This window comes from Malaclemys terrapin, chromosome 5 (genome assembly GCF_027887155.1).
Source record: "Malaclemys terrapin pileata isolate rMalTer1 chromosome 5, rMalTer1.hap1, whole genome shotgun sequence".
NCBI classification, from domain to species: domain Eukaryota; kingdom Metazoa; phylum Chordata; order Testudines; family Emydidae; genus Malaclemys; species Malaclemys terrapin.
Window position 1 is genome coordinate 105,843,913 of NC_071509.1, and position 15,752 is coordinate 105,859,664.

General features: G+C 36.9%; 1 protein-coding gene across 1 annotated transcript in view; it reads left to right on the top strand.

Moving 5' to 3' along the window:
• The window catches only part of FAT4 (FAT atypical cadherin 4), a 237,847-nt gene that overhangs the window by 163,442 nt on the left and 58,653 nt on the right, over nt 1–15,752 (top strand). The window contains exons 7-8 of the mRNA XM_054030110.1: nt 5,209–5,389; nt 12,478–12,728. Coding sequence (XP_053886085.1) covers nt 5,209–5,389; nt 12,478–12,728 — 432 coding nt within the window. The remainder of the gene's footprint in view (nt 1–5,208; nt 5,390–12,477; nt 12,729–15,752) is intronic.

The window sequence follows — 15,752 nt, forward strand, 5'->3', positions numbered from 1 at the left end:
ATCACTTAATTCATTTTATAGACAATTATACACAAATACATTGAATTTAATCATTGTGATCTTTCAGAAGGTATTTCTGCTCTGCAGCTCACAAAAATCCAGTAATAAATGTTTTTAAAGAATATGTTAGATAGCTCTAATAAAATATTTTTAACTGGCTTGCACCTTTTCGATGACACAATATCATTCATGCCTTGAGATGCCAGCTGGTTTTAAAATGTTATTTTTCAAATGACTTTACTGTAAAAAACTAAATTACACGTAATGTGATTCATATAGTAATTTTTTCTTCCTGTAAATGTTGTCCTGGCCCAGAAACTGTCCTGGGATCTGTTCTGTTATAGTGCACTTCATAAAAAGTGAAAAAATTCTCTGTTTCCAAAATTAAGAAATATTCTTTATATTGTTTTGTGTTAACAACGATGCTACGTTATGTTTAGAAGAACGAGGCAGACTAGATATACTATTAATTATTATTATTATTTTATTTTATTATTATTTTATTATTACATTTTGTAAATAACTTATGAAACTATCAGGGCACTGGTCCTTTAGGCATGCATGCCCTGTTACAGGATGCCAGAATTTGGAGAATTTTAGTTGCCAGCTTGAGTATGTGACAGAGGTGCCAGGTGATTTGGGATCATGTGATTGCCTTTGGGACAATATAAAGAAAAACTCTTAGTTTAATCTAGGGGAGTCCAAAGTCAGGAAAATTGCTAGGAAGCTACCACCTCCCAGGTCATCAGAGGGCAGGAGGCCTGGGACTAGAGCCTGTGAACCTAAAGAGGCCTGATACAAGTGACTGTGAAGCCCAAGGAGAAAGGCCAGAAATAACTTGAAGCTGAGACAACAAGGGTAAAGAGTGAATACTTTAGCATGGATACTTTTTGTCTTACAATATTAATAAACCTGACCCCCCAAAAAGGGGATGTGCGTTTTAAACACTACTTGTGTGGCGTATGAGTACCTTAAGGGTACTGAAGAAGAGGAAACTGAGGCACTTGTTCACTTGACAAGGGCCTGGAAATGGTCACTCTGTAATACCATTATTTCAATAAGATTAATAACATATTTTAATTTCTATGTTTTACGTGGTTAAGTTATTGGTATGAGTGAAAAGGTTATCACTCCTTCCTGTAGGAATTTAGTAGTAGTACAAAAATAACTTTCTAATCTGAAAGCAGTACAAATATTTTTTTTCTCTTTGTGGGCCCTATTCAAGACTTTCTACTCAGATAGAACTGCAACTTCTTTAATGATAGTTTTGCCTGAATAAGTAGCCCTGAATGATGGCTTGATCCAGAAAAGCACTTACGTGTCGGCTTGCATGAATCAGGGCCTGATCCTATACGTTGCTGGGCCTCTGATGAGGTGCCCTCGACTTCTGTTTACTTCACAGGGAATTGAGGACTCTCAGCATCTTGCAGGGTTAAATCCAATGATAGAAGATAATGATGATTGTTAATAACAGTAGCAACATTTATCAAGTTTCTCCTATTAAATACTTGTAGTTAGTGTTGTGGGATTTCCCCTCCCTTGATTGTGTTGGAGAGAATGAAAGGGTGCGTGGCGGGCACCTGAAGGGCCAGAAAGGAGGAAGCAGCAGTAGGTGAGGCAAGAAGTGACAGGATTTATTACAGCTCACATCATCTTTTAAAATTCACCTCTGCTCTGATGCCTAAAAACTACTGAACACTGGTTGGGCAGTTGGTGTGCTGTGATTGCAGCTTATTATGTTAATCATAATTGTATAACATCTTGTGCTATGCTCCTCCCTTGCCCTCCCAATCTGTCTGCTCTACTTGTCTCTTGTCATATACTTATATTGTAAGTTCTTTGGGGCAGAGACCATTTTTCCTTTGCATGTGTGTGCAGTGCCTAGCCACAAGGCACTATCACAATACAAATAAATAACACTGATGACAATAATAACAGTAGTGACACCATTGATATGATGTGAGAGTGGAGTAAAAAATCTAAAAACGAATCTCCAAAGCAGAGAGAACATCAGGGTTTTCTGCTAAATTTAGTGCTGCTAGAGTTAAATTCTGCTAGAAACAAGACTGTCTGCAGGAATCTGCTGAGTCTTGTGTGATTCGGGTTTAGCATTTTTTTTTTTAATTTAAACAGAATCTATTTACATTCAGAGATACTTACCGGAGCTTGCAATACAAATTCTCTCACTCAGTATAGGATCACCACACTTTTCAGCAATTAGCTTTGTAGCATCATCAGAGACCCTTACGGTATATTTTTAGCATTGTATAGGAGGACTGTCATAGCTAAAGTTAATGGAAAATGGACTAAAGTTAATTATGAAATTCAGGGAAAATTGGGGGAAAATCCTGTGGTCCTCTGACAAACTGTGAGAAGAACAATCTTCAGAAAGAACTGCTATCGAAGCAGAATTCAAATCTGGGAACTTGGCCTGACCATGGAAACTACATTTGTCACCACAAATATTGCATTTATGTCTAATGCAACCAATGTAGTCACCAAATTAAAAAGGACCAAAATCTGTGGTCCTTAATCAAGCAGAACTTCCATTGAAAGTGCTGAGAGTCCTGCTTGGTTGAGGACTGCAGAATTTGGCCCCACATCACTGTTTTTCTATTGAAAGTGCCTTCATGTGTAATTTCTTCTTTTTTCTCAGCAACTGCCCAAAAGTCAGTGGATGTGAGCTAGTCAGTCAGTTACAAAGGAGTGAAAGTTGTCAGGACTCAATATGAAGTTGCAGCTGTAACTTATTAGTGTCAAAAGCATCTTACCTGGGAACCACTGCTGCATCCCTGACTCATGCAAGTACTCTTATTAACTTCAACTGGATTACTTGCATAAATAAAGAATACAGATGTAAAAAAGAGTTGTGGCATTGGGCCCTTAAATACACCAAAGGATGGAATGCAAGGTCTAGACTCAGAATCCATCTTCAGTTCCCTTCTGTTTGCCATCAGTTCACCACTAGTTAAAGATTGCTGAAATACTAAGGATGGACAGGGTGGATTACAGAAAAACTTTAACAATTCCTGGATGGCTCAGAGGACTGAAAATATTATGGGATATAGGCAATGGCATAACTCCCAGTGACTTCAGTAGGGTCAGGATTTCACCCCAGTACTGTCTTCTGCTTTACCAATTAAAATTCCACCCAGATCAAATGTGTCCAGAACTTTGCTAGACAATGCTCTGTGTGGAATATGTTGGTGGTCTCAATCCAATTTTTAATGGATAGATATCACCATTACAAAAGTATTATTAAATTTAGCACTAATTTTCATCCTTTTTGACCATTTCACTTAAGAGGCCAAGGATTTAATTGCTGTGTAAGTAACAATACCATCTCTCTTGCTCTCTCTTAGATAGTCCCATCAGGTTAGTGTTGAGATACATTGAAGAAGCTTGTGTTGCCATTAGTTATGTTGTATTTCTTTATTCTATGGTTAAACCAAGGGCTTAAGTTTCCAGTGCTCTCTATCCATCACCTTTAGCAAGCATTACATTGACTTTTAAAAAGATGGAATCAAGCCTTTACTGTGAACTGACTTTCTTTTCCTGGTTGAGTTACACTGTTAATGCTATTTGAATATGATTTAGATTAGATTAATTTTTCTAGTATGTCTAAAATACCTAATCATCTGTGAAATGTAACAACTTTCAACTTTGCATTTCATTAACTGTCAGGTGAATGAGTCAATTAAATGTATTTGGAATGCTTGTACCCGACACATGCAATAACTGAGGACTCTTTCATTTAATGCAGTAATAATAAACATTCTGTGAGCAATATTTCAGCAGCCAAGAACACTTTTTGTAGCCTTTTCTATCGGCAAGTATTTGGCTAAATGACATAACTGAAAACAGGGTCACAGAATGAATCAGACTAATGGCTTCTTGTAAAATTCCCAGATGAATGTACATTATTGGCAAAAAAGAATTACTCAATACATAGCATAAAAAGAACTGCATTGTGTAAATCAGTGGTGTCAAACATACACCCTTTGAGCTGGCAGCGTCCAGCTCAGTGTTGTGATCCACCCTGTCTGAGCAACAGACTTTAAAGTGAAACTTATGGAATTCTTTGGTAAGTTTCACTTTGCAGTTCTTTCACTCCCTTCCTTTGTGCTTTATGCACAGATCCTTCATGTACTTTGGTGTTTTTGGCAGCTGTCCAGATGGAGAGTTCATCACAGATTCTTCCTTCGAGGCAGGAGGATACTGCGCCAGCCTGTAATAAGAGTTAAAACAGTGAGAAATATAATCTTATTGTTTCATAGAAAAATGGGGAAAGACAGACTCAGAAAACTACTAAAGTGATTAGATTGTTTGGCAGAATAAATGTATTTGTTCTTTGCCCCAGAGTGAGTATAATAATCCTGGTGAAGCTAATATGATTAAGGCCCCTTGTTAACATTTTCGTGTCTTAGCTTGCGTTTGACAGAAGAAGGGGTTCACAGAGTAGATTCTCGCAGATTAAACATGAGATGTCCACTCACTATTTCTCATTTGTTCAAATCCTGCAAAGATCAGTATTTAAAAGCAAGACAAAACATAGGTTAAATGAGTTCAGTCCAGTTTCTTGTAAACCAGTATCCGCATCACAGTAAATACTATCTGATTTGGCACTAATTGGCATCATTGTTGGTAGTTCCATCAAAGAAATCAAGTTTGAATGAGTCTGGAAATTGAACTACCCTCCAGCCCCCAGAGAAGATCACTCCAGGTCAGGATTGTGACATACTGAGGGAGTGAAATGAAGGAAACTAACATTCCACTGCCTCTGCTTTATTTGTTCTGTGGATAAATAAATTGAGGGCTTGAGTATCCAAGGCTGTCAGTGTGCCATCTATGACAGACTTCCATTAGAGAAAAAGAAAAAGCAACCACATGTTCAAATTGGGCCTGATGGTTACAGACAAAGCTTTCTGTTGTTTCCAGTTTGTCTTTATGCACAGAACTTACACTACAAAATATTTCTTGAATAAGGTAAGACTGAAAACTTTTGTGTGTGTGTGTGTGACTTGTACTTTGTACTCAGATGGCCTACTTTAAAAACCAAACTAGCCCTGTTCTTTACATTGAATTGGCTTTGCAGCTCTGGGAGCTGTGACATGCTGAAGTGTTAGATTATAAATTAAGAGTGGCATATCCAGTATCAGTATTGTTGTATTTGTAACCTCTAGCGTTTTAAATCCCATTTCCCCCCAGGATCTCCTGCCCTTACTGGCACTGGAACTATTGCTGTCACAGTGGATGATGTCAATGACAATGTTCCTACATTTGCCTTTAAGATGTATTCCACCACCATTCCAGAGGATGCACCTACAGGGACAGATATTTTGCTAGTAAACTCTTCAGATGCTGACGCTTCAATTAATGCAGTTATCAGGTATGGCCTTTACTTTTGATGGATTTAATGCTGCCTGATGCATCATACGAAGATGAAGGTTTTTCCTACTGCTCATCACCACCACCTAAATACTAAAGACAAACGAGGATGGTGATTTGTACATGGCAATATTGTTTCATCAAACCTGGGATTGTTAAAAATCTTCTAAATGGTAATCTAAAGACATGATACTGCAACTTATTTTTAAAATCTGCCAAGTTAAAAGCAAATTTAATTTAAACTCATCTGAGTTTAACTGATTTCTAAAACTTTGGATCCCTCTAAACACAAAGAGAAACATGGATAAAGCAGATATATTTAGCAGACTGCCTAACGACTGTAAATTGGCCAAATGCCGTAGGTTGGACTAGTGTACATAGCAGTAATATATCAAATAAAATGGAGATGAATGGGATCATCCATGATGAAATGGAACAGAGATAGAGAGTTTGTTACCTCGCTGCTTCCTGTTAACTTTGTATAGTCTTTAAAAAAAGACTATACAGGTCCAATTCAGCTGCGCAAGTGTAGCTCCCTCTGATGGGACACAATTGGATATAAAGGTTGTAATTAAGAAGGCTTAATTAATTAGTGCTTCTAAAGTATTTTTATATTCATTGATGGAAGTCACTGAAAAAGTAGAAACTATTATTCTTGAAAGTTGACCAAATCCAGAAGTTTAAATCTGATGACCTTTGAAATTGGGGAGTACACCTCTACCTAGATATAACGCGACCCGATAATGTGGTAAAGCAGTGCTTGGGGGGTGGGGGGTCGGGGCTGCGCACTCCGGTGGATCAAAGCAAGTTCAATATAACGCGGTTTCACCTATAACGCGGTAAGATTTTTTTGGCTCCCAAGGACAGCGTTATATTGAGGTAGAGGTGTGATTTGGATTTCAGAACTCATATACCAACTCAACTCAATAACTAGTGCTGGGGTTGATTGTAAAATTGTATACGTTTGTTGTTCGGTTCTGTTTTGTATTCAGCCAGAATCTCACAAGAATAGTTGGTTTCTGCACTGTGGAACTGAAACTCTAGCTTGATTATCACTTCAAAAGTTTTTTTTCCTCTTACTTAATTGGCCTCTCAGAGTTGGTAAGACAACTCCCACCTGTTCATGCTCTCTGTATGTGTGTATATATATCTCCTCAATATACGTTCCATTCTATATGCATCCGAAGAAGTGGGCTGTAGTCCACGAAAGCTTATGCTCTAATAAATTTGTTAGTCTCTAAGGTGCCACAAGTACTCCTGTTCTTTTTGTGAAACCCTAGCCTGATTCAGCTTTGATCTTAATTATCAAACCTTAAACTTAGTTAGATTCAGATCTAAATGGCACTTTCTCAGCCACTTCTAATTTTAGAGTCAGATTTTCAGACTTGGATGTTTAAAGTCAGCTATTCAAATAACCTTCCCACTAAGACTAAATATGGATTTAGGTGCCTAATTTTAAAGCTCCAAGCTTGAAAACTGAATTTAACAGGAAGAAGAAGAAGAAAGACTTAGCAGTTAGAATAGCCTCCAACATGCAACTTATAAGCATCTCTGTATATTGCAGAAGATATACAGGCCATTTAATGATGAATTGGTTCTAGATGCAGAAATATCATTACCCACCTTGCAGTGTCATTTATATATGTTCATGTGGTGACCTTCTTTGATTGGTTGCCAGTGGAGCACATACATGGGCAACTACTGTGCTTAGTTTGAAGATGAATAAGCAAAACAAATACTACAAAAGGCAAAACATGAATTGTTTTATCCCATTCAGAAAAATCGATGAAAAGGGAGAGTTTGACAGTTTTCTTTTATGTGCCAAATGTTTTGTATAGCTCTACTGGCACAATCATCTTTTTTAACTGGGCAAATTCCTACTGTTGAGCTCTGGCAATAAGCATTTTCAGAGACAAGAATAATGAAGATGTCAGTTACAGGCTAAACATTACTAAGGACTGATGTGTAATGGAATGGAATGGAAGGCAGTCTCGTATTAGTTATTAATCACTCCTAACTATTGAAGAAGACAGGTGGGTAATCCTTTCCCTTTTAACTTTTGTGAATACAAATACTAATAAATATGTGCCCTAAAATACACAGCATGGGGATAAAAAAATAGTCTCAATGTCATTCACTTTTGCCATTTCATTCATTTTTGTCTTCAAAGTACAGAATAAAATTGCTGTGGTCATAAATATAAAGATACAGAGAACTAGATTGTAGAAAGGTAAACATGTACAAAATATTATATTTCCTTTTTAACCTGCTTGATGCCTAGAATAGGAACTTAGTTTTTTTGGCATTTTTAAAGTCTTGAAAGGCATCCAGATGTAATATTTATAAAATTTGCTACAATTAAGCTTTTAATTCCATGCAATCTTACTTCAAGAACATGATTTTGGAAAGCCTTATTATCTTACAGAAAAGGATCTTTGCAAAGCAAAGATTATAGTGTTTATGTCTGGTGATCAGAAATTATCAAAGTGCCTTCAGATGTCTTTAAAGTAATATGAACTGTTTTGGAGGACTTATTTATCAGCCTTTATCATTTCATCCACTGTCATCTCAAAGTGGAATAGTAAAGAGAAATGGTTCTTTCAAGTGTAGCCATTTAAAACAAAATTGTTTGTTTGGGGGTTTTTTTTAGTCTTAGAATAAACTTTGCTTTGCTTGGGCATTATTTGTCCAGATTCATCATTCAGATAATACATGTATTAATAGTGTATACAATTACAGTAAGACTTGATTTTACAAAACTCTGGCAGAAGGTATAAAGGACTAAATATTTAGGGCCTGCTTTTCAGAGGTGCTAAACACTCAAAGACTTCAGTAAATTCTGTTAAAGTTGAGAGTCCTAAGCACCTCTGAAAATTGGATCTTTAATTTCCAAGACTATTGTGCCAAATTCTGAATCAAGAGTCCCACATCAAGCCACAAATAACCAAAACAAAATAAAAAAACAACACCCCCCCCCCCCAAGTTATGCAAGAATCAGATAAATCTCTGGGAGAGGCAACCTGATGATATATACACAAATCCTAAGTATAGCTCTTTTTCTTCTGTTTTCTGTGCAGTATAACCTAGAGTCATTAAAAAAGGTTGATGCAGGTGTGTTACACCCAAAGGTCACATGTAGACATATAAGGAAAGACCAAATTTTGTGCACATCAGTCACAAAAGTCATTCCAGGACAGAATGCAGGACTTCACAGAACTTTGCAAGACCATTTCATGAACAGCTGGCCATGTCCAGAGGATCATATAGTAATAAAACTACTTACTGCTGATCTTATTTTGAATAATTTGGGGTTCTGTTAAATTGTAGTCTATGGTTAGTATCTTCTTTGCTTGCAGAAAATTCTGCAGCGAGAAAGCCATTACATATGAGTGCCCTGTGGCCACAATTTTCTAGTAGATGGGATTCTGAAGCCCAACACCTTGTAATTTATGTCTAAGGAATATTCAGATAGAGTAAAGTCAAAATACAAGACTAAATGCTTGACGTGAATCGGCACTGTTGGGCCTCTATCCAGGGAGTGGGGTGTAGGAATCACCTGGTCTGGAAACTGATCAGAGAATATAGCCCATGGATATTTGAAGCTAGTTTATATGAAGTGGATTATATCCATTTTGCTATGAAATGTGTTTTTTTCGGATTGTGAAGGGGTCAACTCACCGCTGGTGCCTCTTCGTGGCTGGGTGTGGTGTAGCAGTTCCCTGGTTGTCTGAGAAGCTCCTGGCTGCAGTCTGCCCTTTCCTTAGAAGCTGAGGGTTGAAGGTCTGTTCTCTGCCCTCATCTGCAACCTAGTTCTGCTCCCCTTTTAAGCTCCTTCTGCAGCCTTGCAGGTGAGGTGGGGCAGGACTGGCTGAGTCCAGAGCAGCTCCTTAACTCTTTGTTGTCCAGTGTGGGGTTTATATACCCTATCACAGGAGTAATACCTGGAGTTTAGGTCACTTTTCATAAATACAGTATGTCAAACATAGACTCTGGTCCTGCAGTTGGCTCCATGCAGACACGGAGTCCCATTGACTTCAGTGGGGTTCCTCAGAGGCAAATCCTTGTGCCAGCTCAGAACACCACTGAAGACAGTGGAATTCCACATGGGTCCAAGGATCTGCCAGTGTGGAGTCAGTTGTGGGACTGGATCCATGGTTTGTAAATATATAGCATGCCCTTGTAAATCAGTACCTGCAAAGGACAAGCATGTAAGACAACAATGTAGCAATATTTTGTAATACCAACATATTTTTATTTTCTATTGTATACCTTATTGTAAGAAACCACCTTGTCCCTTCTGCTGCATCATGGCAGCTGTGATGGGCTGAAATTCTCATTGCTGTGAGACTCCACTGTTAAAAGGACAGTCTCAGTGAAGAGTCCTTGGCTCTGGGTTCCACTCCTTGAGGTCCTCCAGAGCTGAGTTTAGTAAATTATAGGATACAGTGAAAGGCACATCTTTTTAGATTATAAGCTCTTTGGGGCAGTAATTCTGATTGATTATGTTTGTACAGATCCTGACACAACCTGATTGTTGCTTTTAGGTGCAGTCACAATATTAACAAATAAAAATCTTGTGAATCTCCATTAAAAATTATGGTCAATGGATAAATATGAATTTATTGGCAGAGCATGGGGGTGGGAGATTGGGGTGAGAATGGTTTGATTTGTGGCCAGTTGTTGGCAATACTGATTGTCTGTATTTTTTGTAATTATGCTGAAGTTCTGTCCTGGAGCATACCTGTGCTTTGGAGTTGTATAGGTTCAGCACATTGTGTATCTCTGTACTTTGTTACTTTTTTAATTAAAAAAAAACTTCTTTCTGGAGTCTTTCTCCATGGAAACACTAGTGTTGTCCTTTAACAAGGATATTGGCAAAAATAGGGTGAGAAAGAGGATGCCTAATGACACTGTCAAAGCAGCCTGTGTTAAAAGACACTGCAGGTTAGAGGTGAAATTTGCACATATGCATTCTGTAGTTTGAAGGTTTAGTGAGACTTAAATAGTTCATTAGGCCTTTGGAAGGCTTTCTGCATAAAGGTGAATTTCACCGCAGACTAATATCTCTTTAGCCAGTAAATAGTTACACATAGCCATCTTATTAAATAATAGTTAAGCAATTATGAGTATGCCCAGGGCATTTTCTGGGGATTAATGACTTGCTTGGGAGAGTTTATTGCCATTATTTCCAGCTGGTTATTGATTCCCTAGGAAATGCCCTGGCCTATGTGAATATTCCTGTCATAACCCATTTTGATTTAAAATAAGAAGCAAAAATAATATTCCTATGTATTTTTTTCATACAACCATTCTTGTTCTGGATCAGTACTGAAACATTAGGTTGAACAGTGCTGCTGCTGTTGATTCAGGCATTTCTGAAAAAGCAATTCTCCCTACAATTACATGTTTTGTTTTTATCAAGGTTATAATACCATAGACTGGAATTATCCACTTCAACCTTTTGTTTGCATTTGAAAAATTGTACAATTCATTATATTATCTGGTCATCTGGAAAAAAATAATAATCTACAACGCATCAAAATATCATTGGAGATCCATACTTCTGCTCAAAACAAAAATCTAATCTATCCATCTAAGCAATCCAAGAGTGTCAGTAAGATGGAGCCCAGCCTATCTAATGAGCTATAGTATCATTTTTTATGGACAATCAGTACTTTACAAATACATGATTTGACATATTAAAAGGCAAGGGAAATGGGAGCAGAATTTGGCCTCTTGCTTAACATCAATCTGTCCCTGCTGATACCAAGTGAATTACTCTGGATTAAAATTGGTGGAAACAAAAGGCTTTTGCTTAGGACCACAAAATTATACAAACTTGAAGTTCTTTCTACCATTTTACAGTAAAATAATCCTTTTGTTATTCACAAATCCTTACTACTATTTACAAATCCTTACACCCCATTGCATTTTACAGATTCAGATTGGCAGGTCTCAGCCATGTGGGATAATATTTAGTCTGTTAGTGTGTCAGCTTTAACAGTCAGGCTCCAGTCTTGAGAGACTGCTCTATTCTATCCCCAAATGTACTGCAGTTAATTCTGTTCCACCTTCATCTGTATAAAGCAACCAGATTTTGTCCGTCCCTTGAAGGGTCACTTAAAACAAGTTTCAAACTCCAGCAGTTCACTCTAATTCCAAGAAAGCAGAAGAAGCTCCATTCTACTTAGATCATTTCCTGTCTTCATCCATAATGTTAACGTAAAGGTATTGAATGAGTGTTCCCAAACTTGAGCAAAATCCTAAAAAGAATAAAGTGAAACCTGTCTTAAGTGACTACCCAAAATATCAGCAAACCTCAGTTGCCCAGTAAATATGGTCTTTAACTTAAGATCAAACTTAATTGCACCAGTAAAATGGGGATTATTTAAAGCAGTCTCTTAAACAAGAGGAGACGTTTACTGGAGTTGATCCTTTGTGCAGGTTTCACAGTATACTGAATATTGAAGGTCTGTAAAGCAGAGTAGAAGTTTAGATTAGAGAAGTGCTGAGTTAGGTATATTAATGAGTATTTCCCACCTTTGTGTACTCTTTGGCACCACAAATGGTGGGGAGCTGGAAAGTTTCCTACATATCTCCTTGAGATACTGCCTCTAGGGCTGCCCAACGCAATTGTACAACATTTTGGGATAGTTCAATTTGGAGGCCAAAACTTGTAGATACACGGCAAAATACCAAACTCAGATGCAGATGTCTGATCCCCTTTTTTAGTTAAGTACACACTGTTTCTTTTCCATCTTTAGTTTATTATCATTTATTGTTATTTTTATTACTATAGCACAGAGAAGCCCTAGGACTCCATTGTGCTAGGTATTGTACACAGAACAAAAAGATAGTCACTGTCTCGAAGAGTTTACAGTCCAAGTATAAGACAAGAGAAAAAAAATGGATACAGACAGATGGGAAAGCACAAGGAAAGAATGAGACAATATTGGTCAGCATGATAGTAGTTTAGTAGCTTAAATATTTATTATTATCATAATAGAGTTTCTTTCTTATGAGCATACTAATAGAAAATGTCTTGACTTTTTTTTTTTTTTTTTTTTTTTTTTTTTGTCTTTTGAACAGCTATAGTCTTATTGGTGGTAATTCACAGTTCACAATCAACCCATCAACAGGACAGATCATCACCAGTGCATTACTAGATAGAGAGACTAAGGAGAACTACACCTTAGTAGTTGTGGCCTGCGATGGTGGCTTTCCCAAAGCCCTTTCCAGTTCTACCAGTGTCCTTGTCACTGTTGCCGATGTGAATGACAATCCTCCCAAATTTCAACACCACCCTTATGTCACCCATATTCCATCACCTACAACTTCAGGTAATTTGATAATGGTGGCCCTCCAGGAGATAATGGGATAATGTAAAAACTGATCAAGTGATAGGTCATTCCATAAGAAATTTGTAAAATATGTTGCTCTGTAACTATTTTACATTGTCTCTCATGTTTGTGGCACGTGCTGTTGGAAATAATTAACAGAGTTGAGACAGTGAATGGGTTTGGATTAGTAATTATAATGTATTCTTCTGTGTTTTTTTCTCTTCACATCCACATCAAATCATCCTCTTTTGAAGCTCACTAGTTACAGTATATGCAGTATTATCCAGAAGAGCTGATATTTTTGTTTGGCTTGTTATTAATTCACAACAGTAATTTTGTAAGGATAGATTAGTTAATCTCTATAAAGAGTTTTGAAGATAAAAAGTTCTATACATTTTATTATTAAGAAAAAGCATACAGGGCAGTTGATGTGACACCTCTTAGTGGACCAAAAAATAAATGCAAGCTTCTGTGGTGAAAAGGTCCCTTTTTCAAGTTGTCATCACTTGAATCTCCAAATTTGTCTACTCAGATGTGCTCTGGTTAGGGTAGGGAATTTGCCTTCCTATGTGTTTCCAAAGTGTCAAGTACACCTCTGGTTCTGTACAGATAATATTATTTCACTTTTTAAAAGGTAGCACATCATCTACCGTATGTTACACACTTAAAATGATTAATTCATGTTTTACTTTACAGGTTATTTCTTTGTGAAGGCAAGAAAGTACTCATGGTCTTAGTCTCATTTATTCTAGGGCCCTTTACAATACTCCGATAGTGCAAAGAAGCCTTACAGTGGGCATGACTTACACTTACACTGTCCTTAAAGTCCCTTTATGCTGGCAGAGTGTTATAACTGGGCCTAAGTATAAATCAGAATCAATCCCTCAAATCTAAAAGAGAAAGAAATGATAAAATTGCATTTAAGAGAAGGGGCAATAACTGCTGTTTCTGCCTTTGAAAATCTCCCCTTCGTATGTAAAAGCCCTTCAGTGTCTCTGTGAGAGTCTCAGAAAAGATTTCAAAAATACCTTTTAATGATTCTTGTCGATGTTACATTTTAATTATAAAGGCTTCTCTGGAGACTTCTTAAAGTCAAATATCCTTCCCACCTTGTATAAATATTCATGGATCCTGCATCCTTTGCACACCCAAATTTCACATGACTGTAGGGTTGAGTTGCTTGATTATACAGTTTATGTTTAAACACATATAAATACATCAGAAGTGGAAAATCCTGAATTGCCACATTTATTAATATTTTTCATGCATAGGATGAGCACTTGTGGAATATATTAAATATAGAATGTTAATATCCCTCTTGAAAAATTATAATGTTCCATAAATAATAGATGTCTAATTATTAACTGAGCTTATTCAGTTTTTTATTAGCTTTATAAAATACCTGAAATATTGGGATGGATGTGATTACTTAGTGAGGTTTTTAAATTGTGTAATTAAGAGACTGTATATTGCAATGAAATTGCAGTAGGATTCACTACTCAGCAGATTAAAATAATCATTACAGGGGCACCATGATGTCCTCTAAATTGCATACTGGTTTATTGTCATATTTATTCTTTGCAAGCTTTTGTCTAATGGTAATCCCAAGACATTCATATACATACAGTGATCACAATTAAAAAGTGTCTTAAACTGAAAGAGTCTACCAGATTTAAAATGGAATAACTCTGGAACCCCCAATCTTTCAAAACAGAAGAAAGTTTTAAAGTATGATCGCTGCATGTATCATAAATTTACAAAATTGCATATTATTGCTCTCATTGCAAGGCTCTAACTCTCTGTACATACAAACATACATGTTCCCTGTATAGAAGATTTTTATTTTCCTTTTAAAGAAATAATGTATCACATTGCCAGGAATTGTGTCTAGTCGTCTAAATTTTTAGTGATTCCAAACTGTGTTTTTGAAGGAATGATTTATTTTGTCCATACTTCCTCCCCCTTTCAGAACAACAATATCAACAAAGTCCTTTGTTGTACAAGATGAAACTTCGTACATTATGAGCACAGCTGATCTGAGATCAGTAACATATGAGTAGATTTCTTGTTAAAGGTTTCATTTTCATGCATTTAGGCAGCATACATGACTTATCCAATATTATCAGGTTGTGCCCTGCAATTTTTTAATATAAAACTTTTTTTAATTAGAAAAGAAAAAATGTCAAAATATAGTCAAAGTCATAATTTCTTTGGACTTCACTAACTTAAAAAACAGGAAATAAAATTAATAATAATTAATGGAGATATCCCATCTCCTAGAACTGAAAGGGACCTTGATAGGTCATTGAGTCCAGCCCCCTGCCTTCACTAGCAGGACCAAGTACTGATTTTGCCCTGGATCCCTAAGTGGCCCCCTCCAGGATTAAACTCACAACCCTGGGTTTAGCAGGCCAATGCTCAAACCACTGAGCTATCCCCCCCCATAAAACATGTTGTTTTTTTTTTTAAATCCAAAAGCTGAAAACCTGTATGCCAAGCTTCAACTAAAAGGACATTTTAGAATCCCCTCAAACTACTCAAAAAAGCTGTTGATGATAATGGGTTTGGCAGGCACAGCACTAATTGTAGTAGAATGTGGTGTAATGTGATAGTCTCAAGGACAATAATATAGTTTCTTGCCATGATTACTTCGCAGTGGTCTTAATGCACACTTGGAGATGAGAATACAGCCTGGCTGCTTTAATTTTTGTAACAGGATAAAAAATGGAGTTCTGACAAGTCATCACAACCACATAAAATTAATGTGCCTAACTGAAGCAGAACTCTTAATTTTGTCCCAATCTTGTCAAGCTCAAGTATTGTAATACTGATGACTTTTGGTGTTCTTCATCTGGCAGTTCCTCCCTTTGGGGTATAAAATGTTGCTCTCTGAAAAATAGCAACAAGAAGAAATGGTTTAAGGGGACACTGTCAAAGTCACTCTTGTCCCTCACAGATTTTGCCTTCAGAGTTTGAAAAGTACATAATGTATATAGATAACTGGTGTGAGCCAAGCTTCAGCAC